Genomic DNA, 16,677 nt, shown 5'->3' with positions numbered 1-16,677 from the left:
AAGCATGACTTTATCATACTTTCTCATTATATTTTCATATTTTATTTAGTTGAGAGTTATTTAGTTCACACATTGTTGTCAATATAATGCATTTTATTTGACAGTCATACAAGTGATAAGCTAAGCCAGAGTTAATTCACCATTTTCGACAGAAGGACATGTATGTACCAATTCAGTAATTTGACAGTTATATGTTATTCGTTTGATTCGTTTGATTTGTTTGAGCTTTTGATTTTAATAGTCGGTATTTTTTTTCTTTCTTTTAAAGTCATATGAGACGAGTGACTGGTGTTAAATGATGGATATTCAATTCTTGAATCTATACATACACATTTCATAAACTTAGTCTTCTGTGCACGATGTTATTATTTTTTCGCATAAATGTCGTATAATCGTCAACAAATGTTTCAATAGGTGGATTTTTACGAGAAAGGTCACGCTGCATACGGACAACATGTCTGCGAATTTGGAAGTAAGCAATTTGAAAAAAGTAAGCATCTCCTTAGTTTGGATTTTCATATAAACATAAGTTTATGTAATAAATACAAGCCCTTAAGTTTTATAAAAAACGTAAGCAAATTTTTTGAAGTTTCATATGACTTTAAGCTGTACGAAAATGCAGTAGCATTATGCATACAAAAATAGTTATACACAAATGCAAGTTGTGACTTCATTAACTGAAATAACAGTTGTTTTACAACAATGCATCAGTTAACATGCCAAAATGTTGCCATGCTTATTTTGTTTTCTTGTACAGCGAAACTGACACAGCACGTTTCAGAGATACACATTAAAAAACTTAAAAAACTTACATGCAGACGGATATGTTTGAGAACACAAATTTCCTAATACATAGATGTGTACGACACAATTCATCAATCTTATTTCATTTACACTTATACACATGTTTGAGTAGTGATTAAATGAAAGATTTATAAACATGTACTTTTACGACATTTGATCAGGAAGGAAATAACTATATATGTATATAACGAGACTTGGTTTTCACTTAATTGTGAAATTGAAGTGCATCATGCCGTTTCTTGTAAAAGCCCTACATTATATCCGGATTAAACTGTCCCCGCCTTATTATTGTTTTACATTTATTCTTTCATAGTCAATAATTCATTGAAATATAACGGATTTCCTTTTTGAGATCACCTGACACTCAGGGTTAGGTCAGCTTATGCCATAACTTTGCGTCCATCTTCGACTTTATCATGTTTAAAGATGAAACTATTGAGCTAGAATCAATATTTGATTAATAATCCTTGTTGCATCTAGTATGAACTTTCGCTTTATAATTCATTTTTGTACGGGAATTAACATAAAACATACGATTTGAAAACCATTTTTGACTAATATTTCAAACTAAAAACAGTAAAAGTAAAAAAAACTAGTACATGTAGTAAGCAAGTCAAAACCTATAAGACAAATCCAACCATATGATTTCAAGTTACTACCCCCAAAACAAGTGAAACTGCGAGCTTCCGCTCACTGATGATACCTCCGCCGCAAGTGGATAATATTTATAGTGTAAAAATATGCAAGTGTTCGGTAAACAGGAAGATGTCGAGTGATCAATCTGAAAACGCATCACACGGTATAGCTGACTTAGATTAACCCTGAAACCAAATTTCAGAAATCATTGTATTGTAGTTCCTGAAAAAAATGCGACGAAAAATATTCATGGGACTGACGGACTGACTGACGGACTGATGGACTGGCGGACTGACGGACTGACGGAAGGACAGACAGAGGTAAAACAGTATACCCCCTTTTTTAAAGCAGGGGTATTATTACATGTATGGAACTCCATGATATCTGGTTATTAATTTCAAAATAAATAGCAATTTTAAACAACAAAAATGTCCAACAAAGCTAATTCTACTAAAACTGAAATTCAACTTTTTTTCTGAAGTCACAATGCGCACCTGCCGTAATGGTTAATAATCCTAGTATGATTGATGATTATATCTGAAAAACTCATGTTTATTAATTTCTTATTTTTTGTTTGCTTACGCAAAAGTAAAGTTATAACACAACTTACAAATCATGCAAATTCAAAAGAAAAATCCCTTAAAGAGACAGTAGCTTAGAGATACATTCAAAAATTGAATTATGATTTTTATATTCAACCATTCCTTTAAGAATGATAGTTAAATAACAATTTGATATAAGCAGCCAGTATGGATCAATTTTGTCAAAATAGGCTAAGGAATATCGATGATATCAGCCCATGGTCAAAATCATAACCTAGGGCTGAGAAGGGGTCTGACATGAAAAATGCCATGTTATAATCTATATTTACCATTTAAGTACATCTTGCCAAAAAATGACTGTTTATTAAAAACTGGGCTTAACACTGACAAACTGGGCATTAATACAGGGCCATTACAGAAAAAAACAGTGTTAATATCAAATATAATACATTTAACATGGCCGCCGATTTTCAAAACGGATCGCCTCGAAAAAAAAAGTTTTCATAATTACAACTACTGGGTCGATGCCACTGGTAGTGGAGATTTATTTCCCCGAGGGTATCACAAGCCCAGTAGTCAGCACTTTTGTGCTGACGTGAATTGTCCCTGATATGGTTATATTTATAAATTTACTGTTTACACATTTTTTAATTGTTTGAAATACTTAGGCTTTTGTTTTTAACTCAGACATATACTACCTTAGCTGTATTTGACAAAATCTTTTGGAATTTTGGTTCTCAATGCTCTCCAACTTCGTACTTTACTTGGCCTTTTTAACTTTTTTTGGACTAGAGCGTGACTGATGAATCTTTTGTAGACGAAACGCGCGTCTGGCGTGTATACTAAATTTAGTAATGGTATCTATAATGAGTTTATTTACAAAACCAGTGACCAGCAACCAACATTAGAGGAACCATATAAAGGGATCACTGTTCATCCTGTTTTTCAACACATAACTTCTGTCAACATAATGTCTTGGATATGTGGTAAATTAAAAGGTTTAGTATAGTGAAGTACAAATTATTTTTTCAAACTAAACTGTCATTAAAAGAGTAAAGAGTACATCAAATTGGCAGCAACATATACACTTTTGTTTAATTGGTGAATAAATGTATTAAGAAATGGGTGTTTTTATACTGGTACTGTTATATGTCCTCGGTCAGTAAAAACTGCCTCGAATGTCTGTAATTGCGTTGCCTCGAGCCCTTACAGACTTTCTTGATTATTATTACTGACTTTGGACAGATAAAATGGCTATTATAATAACACCTATTCATTAATACTATAGTATCATTTCCTTTTCGATAGAAAGTTGTATGCTACAGTTTTTACAATATAGTTACGACATACATGACACTCACCTTCATTCGACACCTTGTGACATAGGGCCTTTCGATTTTCGCTGCAGTTAAAAGGAAGAAGTTTAAACTCTTTTGTATCCCCTAAACGAAGTCCCAAACATCTGTAGTCATATTTTGATTCAGGTCCTGAATAAAGAGATAAAGACGAAACACATTTGTATATTGATGTCAATAATAAGTGAAAGTATTGAATCAGTGTAATTCGTATTGTTCACATCCGCTAAAGAAATTTCAAACACTAATTATAAAACAATATTCATGAAATCAAAATGTAGTGAGCCGAATAGCCAAAGTGTTAACCGTCCGAGTGGAGATTATTAAACTATACAAATAAGTCTTAATAAAATACCCACAAACATGACATATCTATTGTATTTATGGTTAATTTGTTCTTTCCTGAATATTCATAAAATATTTGACACTGGACGCTAAGGAATTATAAATTTCATTACAAATATGAAACGTTAACTATCGTTGAACTACTGGGACTATTGAAACAGGCTCGTGATATTAGTAGAATATTTATTGATTTGTATCTAAACAATTATTTATTTTTTCCCTGGTATTTATAACTTAGTTAATAATTAACATAATTGAATACACAATTCTTCAAACAGTTGTTCAAATCTTAATACATTAATATATTAACATTTACTTTTCTGTACTACTTACTTGTGTTCCACACAAACAATAACTTAACAAAGCGGTATTGACAATCATTATGATCGACTGCTACTGTTATATCACAACTTTTGTCAGACCTTGTTAATATTTGGAAGGAGGCACCTGATTTTAAGCAGGTCCTTAGTTCCTGACGCCATGTTAAAGGTATCTGAGAACAATTGATGTCTAGTCGTTTGCCTTTCTCTATAAAATATAACATGCAACAGTAGGTTGTGTAAACATATTCTTTAGAGTACTAGTATTTTACAAAACAAAATCAACCAACAAGGAATTTGTAGGGTCAGATAGTTCTAAAAGTAAGTTGTCATAACAGATTCAAAACTGTATTTTATTGTTTCAGAATAATCAACGACCATACTTAAAAAACTCCATATCAAACTGACAAAATCAAACGTTATCAACTAATTCAGATATTTACTCTTATGGATTTCCATCACATGGGATTGCATTGGTAACTATTAAATGGCGATATTTTGTCGTCAATTGAAATTGAAATGACCTGTTAAACAGACATTGATTAACATGCACTTTTGAGTGACTGGACGTAACGTATGTTAAGTGCGTTTTTGATCGTCTGATGTTGATGTGAGACATTGCAATGTTTTGCTTAAGGTAATTGATATATTACAAACCCAACTTATAAAAAGGATTATGTCGTATGATTGCCAATGAGACAACTATCCACACAAGACCACAAATGACACAAATATTAACAATTATAGGTCACCGTACGGCCTTCAACAACAAGCAAAGCCTATACCGCATATAGTCAGCTATAAAAGGACCCGATAGGACAATGTACTTTTGTTTCATTTATTTCGTGGATTGTTGAAAAATTGTTTTTGGTCGAAATTGGATTTCTTGGTCGTTCAACAGTAGACTCAACAGCCTTTAGAAAATGTGTACTTTGTTGATGTTTTACATTACTCGACCCGTCTTTAACTTAATATAATTATTTAAAATCATAGGTAAATATTTCTTTGTATCGTTCATATTTCACATATAAGAAATACATTGGAAAGTAGGATACATATCTTGAGTGCTATTTAATTGTACAGTATACATTACCTTTCTCTGATATGTTACGACATAGGAACCGTAGATCCTCTGGACAAGTTTTACACTCCTCAATTGCTTTATTTTGTAGATTTTCACAAATACATGAATGGTCTCGACCTTTTTGTAGAATAAAGCATAATTCAGATTTCAAATATCTCATTGGATATATATGAGAAAAGTGAGAATCTCTCAGTTTAAATTAAATACATCTATTAATATTTGAATACAAATATTGGCCTCAGTGTCAAAATGTCTGATTGAAACACTTCTTTTTGTGTAAAAATATTGATTGAAACACTTTTTGTTGTGTCAACTTAAAAAAAAAAGAATGAGACGAATACAAACCATTACTGGTAATGTAAATGATCACTCCCATTGTCAAGTACATGTAGTAGCTAAATCAAGATTCATAAATTACCTAGTTTAAAGTTTTTTTTGCATGCGTACATACAAACGATTGTGATACTTTCGCTGTTAAAACGTCAAAAATCGATTGAGAGAAAACACATCCAGGCTACAGTCTAAAATTGAGTAAAAAAAAATAAATTTTAAGAGGGAAACAATTAAACGTTCAATGATGCATTGTCGTTTGATTTTGTTGAACTTCAATGTTTAATTGTTTTTCTCTAAAAAATTGATGCGTTTCCCTCGAAAGAAGAAATACAGGATCACTTCTGGAATTACTTGACACAAGATCATATGTCTCCTTAACCCCTATGTCACAAAATAAAGTAACGGCAAAGGTTAAAAGATAAAACGTGAAATTGTCATTATGATATCAATGTTAAAGTTCAAAAACAAAATTGAATTCATAAGTCCCTACACTACAAAAATCAAAAGTCTGAAAAGACCAGTTTTTGTCTGAATTTGCAAGAATTTTTACTCGATATCCCTAATTAGTCTGAATAATTTTTTTAAATTCTTGACATAGTATGAATTTGTCTAATAAGGTTCTCGATATCTTTCTTGACAAGTGTCTTGACAGTATGAACATTGTCGTAAAATTTCTCGACACTTCCTGTATCATCTACTAAGAGTCTGGATTAGTCTCGACCAATTCTTGACTGTCTTTAATTTGTCTCAATCTGTCTTGACATTCTAAAAAATGTCTGAATATGTCTCGACATATTCTTGACATTCTAAATAATGTCTGAATATGTCTCGACACATTCTTGTCAGTCTTAAATAAATCTTGACACTATCTTAACAGTATAAATTTCGCCTGAAATGTGAAGGGACTTATTTTGGACTGTTTATGAAATTATATTGCTGTTATATACTCCTTTTTATAAAGGCTAAACTAAACTTTGAAGAATCAAGGATAAATTTGGTAAAGTAAGATACCCTTTTGGTGCAACTGAATAATCTCCCATTTAGTTTAATTTTGATTTATTTTTATTCAACATTTTAGTAATTGTTTTCACTTGGAACATAAGTCGAAGGTATTGACAAACAGCATTTAGATTTTTGTCGTTCGCAAAACTGCCAGTCAAAATTGCTTTACTAAAAATAAATGTTCATCAGTTCAAAATTAAACTACATGGGAGATTATTCAGTTGCACCAAAAGGGTATCTTACTTTACCAAATTTATCTGTGTGTTGCATTTTAACGTTGAGTCGTTTGTGTTTTCTCTTATTTTTGAGATATTGAGATAAGACGTGGCACGGTACTTGTCTATCCCAAATTCATGTATTTGGTTTTCATGTTATATTTGTTATTCTCGTGGTGTTTTGTCTAATGATTGATCAGTTTCTGTGTGTGTTGCGTTTCTGTGTTGTGTCGTTGTTCTCCTCTTATATTTAATGCGTTTCGCTCGGTTTTGGTTTGTTACCCCGATTTTGTTTTTTTGTCCATGGATTTATGAGTTTTGAACAGCGGTATACTACTGTTGCCTTTATGTATCTCTTTTGGACCCCACAATTCATCTTTTGGGTTAGTGTGGCTAATAAAAGAGGGGAGGGGGGGTCGTTTAGGTCAAAAACTGTGTTGCCGTCTTCATTCAAGAACAACCAAAAAACATATTTTATTTAAATTTGAGTGTTAAATTTTATAATTTTTTTTCAAAAATAAATATATGTGATAACTCCTTCCTGTAAAGAAATGATAATTATTTACCATATCAACATTGAATATAATTATGAATGTAGAATGAAATATGCCCCCCCCTCATTTGAATGATTTTATACTATAGATTTCATGGCCATATTTGCATTTTTAGAAATACTTATATACGCACATTTTCAATTATTTTACATGCCCAACTTTTATTTTTGTAAAGAAGTGTAACTTGAAACAACAGTATATCATACAAAGAGAAATAAAGATTACTGTTATATCATGAATATTGGTCATGATTAGTATAACTCAAAACTGTCAAGTAAATTTAAGACACGATTCAAAATGTTCAGAGTATGTCAAGCGATACTTGACTTGAATTGAGTAATTTTAAAACCATATTCAGAATGCCGAGAATATGCCGAGAATATGTCGAGTAAAGGAGTAGGGGCTTTAATGGCCTAAAATGGCCCCAGATTTACAAGATAATAAAAATTCTAGCAGAGCAGATTTTTCTCCATAAATTATTAGAACATGAGTAAATGATTTAAAAAAAATGTTTTTACTTAACTAAAAAAGGTTCAATGACGTCACAATGGTAGGTGTAAATGACGTCATTATTGGGAAAATAAGCAAAAATACCGAAAATTTGATGGTTTTTCTAAATTTTGACCACCGCACCATGCTTGCACCAATTAGATTTTTTTACATTTTGACAAGTTTATACATATCAAACTTCGGATAAAAAATCTTTTTGGTGCAAGGTTGGTGCGATAGTTTATTTTATATTTTTTATAGCCAAGCAGAGCAATAAAAAGCTGAAATTTGCCGTCCAAATTGGACCTTTTCATCTGACAAAGTTTAGTTTATACATTCTTATGCCTATAGAAACTTATTTTTTTTGTTTATGAATGTAAAGTGTATTCCTAATTATATATTTTCTGAAGTATATCTAGTTAAGTTTCTTTAAAAAAAATCCGACAGCAATGACCTTCATGTGTAAGGCAGTCAATAACAACTTTGAGGACATTTTTTTTTTTATTATGGAATTTTAGATAGACCTTCAATATAACAAAATCTGCACATTTCTGATGTTTTTGCTAATTATAAATTCAAAATTTGTTGTTTGAATGGGGCAATCTTCTCTCTCTGGTATTAGTGTCAGATCCATGATTTATGTAACGAAAGGGGGGGGGGGGGTATTTTACTTAAATTTCCATAATTGGCGAGAAACACGAGATTTATTTCGAAAATGATCCTACCTATATTCCAATTGGATGTGTCTTTGTGGGGAATGTGCATAGAGAACAAGTTCTTAAAAATTTGATGGTAAAAAATGGAAACAGCATAAGGTAGACTATCCATATATCCGTATAAACATGTAGAAATATATAATTATATAAGTACACCTGAGCCTGTGACAACTCTACAACAGATTTATCCATTGTATCAACAGCAGTGATGGTGATACATGGCTATGTACATTATGTATATACAATTCGTCTAAACATCAACCCAAAAATGTAAGATCTGTAAATTTGCAAATGTATATATATATATATATATAGATTGATTGATTGATTGTTGGTTGCTTAACGTCCAGTGGCAAATATTTCATGCATATTCAGTACGAGAACAAGTTCACAATAAATACAATAGGTAGTTTGATACAATAGAGGTCATCTGGGATGAAGGTCGGAGAAATTTGGACTGCCACCGGAAAAAGAGGGCATATTGGATAGGGACAGAAATTTTGCCTTGCAACAGGCCACCTACGGACCCCTCAGAGAGTTGTTGCAATGGTTCTAAACGCGCAAAGAGCGTGGCCCTCTCTTTACACGAGGCATTGGATTTAACGTCCCCCTTCTGACCGGACGTGACTGTGAACTTGCTACATCCCGCACAGCCAAACGGACGCCCAACTTCGGCAAGTGTGTTACTGCCGGTCGGGAGAAGACCAAGTGACCATATTTCTATACCCCAGTCACCCTTGGGGATTATATATATGGATAATTGACCTTTCCATGCATAGAAACAAGAGCCTGAAGTCTGTAAGCATACTACATGTCTGTTGCCTTTTTAAAGGTTATGTTTTGAATAGTTTTATAATCATGCGTAAAAATGAAGTGTACATTTTAAAATGTGACCCGGTTTTGTTGTTAAGCCCCATTTAATTGTGGGCATTATGTTTTCTGGTCTATGCGTCTGTTCGTCCGTGCGTATGTCAGTCTGTTCGTCCGTGCGTATGTCAGTTTGTTCGTCCGTGTGTATGTCAGTCTGTTCATCCGATTGTCCTTGTGGCTCGCTTCAGGTTTAAGTGTTTGGTCAAGGTAGTTGAATCTGACATCAGACTCAGACTTTTTTTGAAGTAAATTTTACTGTGTGTATTGTGTGTTTGATTTTTTTCTACTTTGCCTAGAGGTAAAGGGAGAGGGGGTTTGAGATAACAAAAATAACATGTTTAGATCTGGCGATTTTTTGGACCTGTCCTAACCTAGGATTTCCTGGCCATTGTTAGTCTTGCAATTTGGGCATCCATGTACTAAAGACACATTCTTGTTTTCAATAATTTTGACGAATATATAATGAATATTGTCATGATGATCAAAGACCAAGTCATACGACACTAAGATTAGTAAAGGCGAAAAGTTTTACATTGACAACAACTACAAAAAACCAAATGATATATATATATATATATATAATGAATATAGAAAAAATCTAAGAATACAGATTTATTTGATATAGTAGCATGTTCCAGTTTTGTAATTCTATAGAATGATACGGTTATAAGTCTGGACGACTGAAATAGATAATAGAAATAAGATGAATTTCGAAAAGTCAACCCTAATGATCCTTTACATAAGTCTAGAAGGGGAGGGGGTGTACTTCAATACTTAATTGATAGGGGGTGCAGCTGTTTTGTCACCTTACCCAGTTTTACATTTTAAAAATATATACCTTTTCATAAATTGCGTAGGAAAAAAAGTTATATCATATATATCTGATAGTTTTCTTAACTTTTCACTTATTCAAGCTTAAAAAGGTGTAAATAGAAGTGCCCCCTTCAACACCAATCCCTTCTGGAAACATAACTACTGCCATGGAAATACACTGACTTCGGAATGTGTCTGTATCTATTTATTTAAGATAATCAATATTAAGATTTCTTAGCGCTTAATGTGTCTTGCCTTTATATCATTCTTCTTGTCGCTGATAAGTGAGACCCAACCCAGCATCAGATGCACAATCTGTATATATCAGCAATACCCGGTGTTTTGTTTTGTTTGTTCCTGTTTCAATATTGCTTTCCCTCTTAATATTTACCTTGGAGTTCGTTTCTTTTTACAATTTACATCTTAAATTGCCTTTCTGTTTCAACATATTTAGAATTAAATCTTGTAAATAGAAAACAAATCGCGGTTGCCATGGGCACAGATATGTTGCTAGGGAGAAACAACAGTGAATTTGGCAAAAATGTGCAATTAATTATGTTATATTTAAACAGTGTACAAGTGTAAAGTTCACTACATGCTAAACAGGTTCAATTTCAAATAAAGATATATTAAAGCTGTATAATAATCATATTTGATGAATTTAACCCCGCCATTTTAGTGGTTGCTAGGCAACAGAATAAACGAGCTAGACCCAAAATTCGATTATTTTCAGAAGGTCTATGGTATAGACTTACAACATGACAAATTAAATGAAATTTGGGGGTGGGGCCAAAAATGGCCCTTATAGCCCCTAGTCCTTTCTTACAAATTTCATATAAATTAAAAATTTCATACTTTTGAAGAATGTCGAGTAAAAGTTCGTGCAAATTAAGACAAAAACAAACTGGTCTTTTCAGACTTTTATACTTTTGTAGTGCTAGAAGAATGATATGATGGTTATTACCTTCTATCATCATGCATATGTTGTCAGACAGTATTCAAATTATAGTGGACAACATCGTTTTGATACCACCTTCGATCGACATATCGCAACTAACAGTTCAGGAAACTTTTTATTGATACCTTCAGCTGTTTTTGAATGTATGGGGTGATGGGTAGTGTTCCAAGATCATAAAATGGGTGTGTTTTAGAAATCATTTTCATTTATGAACTCTATAAACTCAAATAAAAATAACCTATGTCTCTGTCACTTACACTTTTGCAGTTAAAAACCAGAAAAAACTTACCGCCACGAAATAGCCAAAAGCGGTGGTATAAAGAGGCGTTTAAACAAAATCAAATCTAAATCAAATCACATCTGTTAAAATACAATACGAATAGAAATGACTTCCCTAGATTATGGTAAGACCAAACGAATGTTGCTTTTAGGTGAAATGAACGTTTTACCTTTAATTTTGTTCTCTGTTATTTTATACAAAGAAAAGTGATCGCTGCCACCACATTTGTCTGAGTTGTCTCCTGGACATTGATCTGAACATCTGACATTATGATATTCATTCATACTGCTGTTATTCAAATCTGTTTGTTCAATCAAGTAACTATATGGCAAGCAGGAGCATGCGTCTTCCTTAATGAACCATAACAATTGATATAGTTTAATTACGTATAAAGCGGAACATATGTATCAAAGGATCAAGTGTGGTCGGCATTTACAAAGGATTTATAGTCAAACGTGTGCTACGGCTTTCATGAACTGGTAGTAATGAAGTAACAATATTGTATAATTCTAGATTCGTTATATGCCTGTACGGACTCTGTATAACAATTTCTCCTTATAAGTTCCATTAAGTGTATCGTACCCTATGCAGCTGGCTACAAAATTGGACGTCAGAATTATTTAGGGAACTAACATTTGATTTTATGGCATTGCTTCGTTGCATACTGTTTATCATGTTTATGTCAACTTCTGAAAAAGGACTTGTGTTGGTGTATATTGTCATTCATGATGGTATATAAGTGGCAGTCTCTTTACAAAAACTTTGAAAACATACTAACATCTTTTATCTCGGAGTAATTATGTTATATCAAACGATTATTAACTCTTTTTTTTCGTGGAAGAATTTTTATGAATTCTGTGACTTAGGCCTGTTGGTTTAGGGTTCATATACTTCTATTCATAATTACCAAATTATTACTGTTTGTTATTCTTATCAAAATTATCATGTTAAGTGCATGACGGTATCTAAGTTATATTCACATTATAATATCATAAATGATATTATTATACTTCATGTCAAAATGCCAGATTTTGATTGGCTAATACGAGGATGTCAATTTACTCTATTACCCTTCATGGAGACGCTTGATCAAGTGTGCGCTGTATTAAATACGACTCTATTCTATGACAAGTACTCTATCGTCCTTCACAGAGACGCTTGATCAAGTGTGCGCTTTATTCAATATGACACTATCCTATGGCAAATACTCTATTACCCTTCACGGAGACGTTTGATCAAATGTGCGCTTTATAAAATACGGATGGTTATATACAAGATGTCACAGTTTATTACTTTGAATTTAAAAAAAATCGACAGTAAACCCCTCGAAAAGGATTTGTCAACCTTGGCTTCGCCGCGGTTGACCATGTTTTCTCGGGGTGCCAATCTGCTCTATCACCCTCTCAGCTATATGTTATTTATATAGTACTACACCATAATGGATAAAATGTATGCAAACCTTTAATATAATAACAGAGTCCGTGTTGAATCCATGTCCTTTACAGAAGAGATAGCACATAAGAACGTCATTATTAGGAATAGTAGTCCAGTATGCTCCAATATCAGTTGACCTCATTCCAAAACAACCTGTAACCGAGTTTGTATGTATGATTAAAATACCAGGTTTAATCTACCATTGTTAACATAAGAAAATGTCCGTACCAAGTCAGGAATATGACAGTTGAGGTTTTGATTTTGCAATTTGATTTTTGAAAATTGTTGAAATTTCCCAATTGTTCAGGTTTTTTTTTATTCTACTTTACAAAAAAATCGATAATTATACGAACTATCGAACATGACGAAACAAACATAAAATAATGTAGATAAAAGTTTCCAAAAGTTGAGAGTTGAATATCATATTGAACTGATCATTATGATATCATAGAACATAACACTAATTGAATAAAACACGTGGTTCGTTTGATCTCAGTTATTCATTGGTTTAAATCCGATGTTGACGTCGACTTTCTTGCTTTGTAATGTATTTCCTATTGGGACGGCATGAACAAAGTGAGGTCATTTGACAATGAGTTTTTTTAGTTTTTTTAACTGAAAAGTCATATATGTTTCAAAATATTGTTGTGTGTGCCTTATTCTTAATTCTTAAACACGGTCAAAAATTGAGTTTACCCTACTTAATATATCGATCATTACCAAGATGTTCTATGATTGGTGACGTCAACGCATATCCATTTATCCAATATGTGTCATTGATTCTAATTCTTTCAAATTTATCAAGACGTATCTTCTTGCACGTTTCCGGTTGACAGTTGTTAAAGGCATTTTTACCAGCCATTTCGTAACCTATTCCACAATCAAACTGAGAATTCCAAACGTTCTGTTCATTGGTGACTTTGAAAGAAGTCCCTGTTTGAAACAGAATGTATTGTTACAATAACAGCTATGTCTGTAGGATAAAAGGTTTTGTAATTTATTCATTTTCGCAATAACAACGACTGGTGATAAGTAATTACATTAATTATACCGCAATCTTTGTACATTTTTTTTCATTTAAAATCACTTGTTCACAGCTGCCATATTGAAATACATGAAGCGGAATATCCTCCTGTTGGAAGGTTTCATATGTTTGATATTAGGCAAAATGTTATCAGACAAAATTGTATACATGTAATTTTTATCTATTTTAGTTTTATATATACCCTTTTCTACGCTTAAATTGATTTGTTTCTATTTGCAACAAAATATGTAGAACAGAACTCTTCTGGGTAAAGTGACCGCCGTGAATTTAGAATTTGAATATCTAAAATATGAGATTAACATCAATTAGAAATAAATAAAGGCAACAGTAGTATACCGCTGTTCAAAACTCATAAATCCATGGACAAAAAACAAAATCGGGGTAACAAACCAAAACCGAGCGAAACGCATTAAATATAAGAGGAGAACAACGACACAACACCGAAACGGACCAAGAAAATTGACGGTGATAACACTTGGACTTTAAGATTGCTATTCATTCACTACTGAAAGTTAAAATACGATTTTAAAATGAATATCCGAACGTACATCAAAAGCATTAGTACCTTATAAGTGAAGTGCTACGAGATTAACAGCTGGGACCTAATGATAAACAAATCGATCGATGACATATCTATCAAATGAAATAAGATTGTTTGTTTCAAATCATGTAAGATCAATTATAAAAACTAGGTTATAACAAATTAAGATCCACAGGTTGCACTTTCCATGAAAAAACTTTAATTTTATATACCTATATGGAGTTATTTTCTTTCAGAACGACAGGTCATTATTTTTTCAGAATCAACCCGGACGATACCATGTGTCAATGAAATATGCTGAAAGGCATAAAATAACAACCTGTGCGAGGTAATTATTTTCCTTGATAAAAATGCAATCTATAATTTACTTCAGAATTGTATTCGTTTGATAGTTTTTAGTTGCTGATTTGGAAATTTATATTTTAAAGTTCAATCGATGATAGATGTAAAAGAAACCTTCATTGCCCACATTTTAATTTTAGACACAAATAACGTGAAGTTTTGTTAAGTTATCGCTACAATAAAGAAACATAATCATATATGTCAGATGAATTTTAATATAGACTTTCATGAATAAAAAGCCAGATTGAACATATTCGTGTGTTAGATTTTGAAAAATCTTATTGAGTCACACTGAATAGGTTGGTTGATTGCTTAACGTCCAGTGGAAAATATATCATGCATGTTCAGGAAGAATAAGAAATAATACTGTGACCTACATTTATTTATATTCGTCTTTGTGTCAGTTCTAAACTGTTTTCAATGTATGTACATACTTGTACACTATCAAATGATCAACTAATAAGATAGTCTTATGTTTTATTGAAAAACATTAACGCAACTCAGAAAAGGGTCGGGTGCGGAGGGTATATAATTATATCTTGATTATCTGTTAATAAAATCATATTGCTATTCAAAAGACAATCTTTTTGAATTTTTTATTCGATTCAATTAATTTTTTTTTTAAAATAACCACTTTTCCGCGATAGAAATGACATTACAAATAGAAAGAAATCATACCCGTCCCCCTTTTCCATATACTAAGTGGTACAATACATAACTTACAATGTGTCTTGTATTTGTCATACACCGTTATAGGATGGTAACAATACATTTATGTCTTACTTCATGCAGTTACAGTAATATTTTTATTGTGTATGGATAATATTTTTTAAAACATGTATATCTAGATTAATTAGTGCGTTTTATTTCACATTCTAAATGAGCCGTAAGGCGTACTAAAACCTGAACGCTTTCGAAAGGAATATCACACTTTAGTGTTGTCGGTAAAATAGGATACTAAATTTTGCAAATCTTTATTAAAAAAATATTTTTTTGACGGTATATAAGTCAGATAATGCATATTTTAAGGTTTTTCTGGTCGTAGAACACACCTCGGATTGTCAGGGTTGATCAAAGAAAGACCTCCCTGACACCCCTCGGTGAGTTCTACGACCAGAAAAAACTTAAAATATGCATTATCTATAACATAAAACATCCATTTTATATAAGATAAATGTATGGTTATTCATAGTAATATAATTTCAATTTCTAATTTTTGTTTCTGTACATGTTTGCACACATACTTTCCGGCAACATATTGTCACTAAAAGTTTTATGGTATTGATATATAAATACATTAGCCTTTGTGCCAGAAATCTAGCAGTTTGAGCAATTATGTTTACTAGCATATTAAATTATGATCCTGCCATACCTTTTATTGAATATATAAATCCAAACAGAATATATACATCAAGAAACATATTTGTATCATATCATGAATGTACTATGGATGCTAGAAAGATTAAAAAAATACACGGAAATATTTATACAAAATGTGTAATTTTAATGTAACATCCTCTCTGAAAGAGATTTGGGAAGGATGTTCACCAACACATGAGACAAAGAACAAAACAACAATTATTCAAGCACTTATTGATAAATAGAAATGCTTTAAACTTATATTTTAACAATTTCGACAGTAAATTTAAAAACTTACATCAAAATATCTATATTCCCTAATATGTGCATATTTTTTTTTTCATTTCAGAGAATAGGAAGATTTTGTAATATTTTTGTGCTCCTATCGTTTCACAACTATCTTTAGTGCACTAAAGACACTTGATGACAAGCAATTGATAGAAAATATCTCCTAAATAAAATTAATGTTCTTCTAAACACTTTTTCAAAATTCGTTTTTTGTCGAGCCTGCAACTTTTGTTACAGAAAGCTCGACATAGGGATAGTGATCCGGCAGCGGCGTTAGCTAACTTTTTAAAAGCTTTATATTTCAGACGGTGTAAGACATGGATGCTTCATACTTTGTATATAGATGCCTCAT

The 16,677-nt window shown here is 32.1% G+C and overlaps 1 protein-coding gene across 1 annotated transcript; it reads right to left on the bottom strand.

Annotated features, from left to right (window-relative positions):
* Positions 1–2,915: 2,915 nt before the first annotated feature.
* LOC134726101 (uncharacterized) lies at positions 2,916–16,131 on the bottom strand. The gene is made up of 8 exons (XM_063590499.1): positions 16,051–16,131; positions 13,471–13,683; positions 12,776–12,903; positions 11,486–11,666; positions 5,096–5,203; positions 4,016–4,210; positions 3,344–3,469; positions 2,916–2,920 (listed from the first exon to the last, which is right to left on the bottom strand). The coding sequence occupies exons 1-8, from the start codon at positions 16,097–16,099 to the stop codon at positions 2,916–2,918; spliced, it is 1,005 nt and encodes a 334-aa protein (XP_063446569.1). The 5' UTR covers positions 16,100–16,131.
* Positions 16,132–16,677: the final 546 nt, after the last annotated feature.

Source organism: Mytilus trossulus, chromosome 7, assembly GCF_036588685.1.
Source record: "Mytilus trossulus isolate FHL-02 chromosome 7, PNRI_Mtr1.1.1.hap1, whole genome shotgun sequence".
NCBI classification, from domain to species: Eukaryota; Metazoa; Mollusca; class Bivalvia; order Mytilida; family Mytilidae; genus Mytilus; species Mytilus trossulus.
This window is presented reverse-complemented; position numbering and strand designations above follow the sequence as displayed.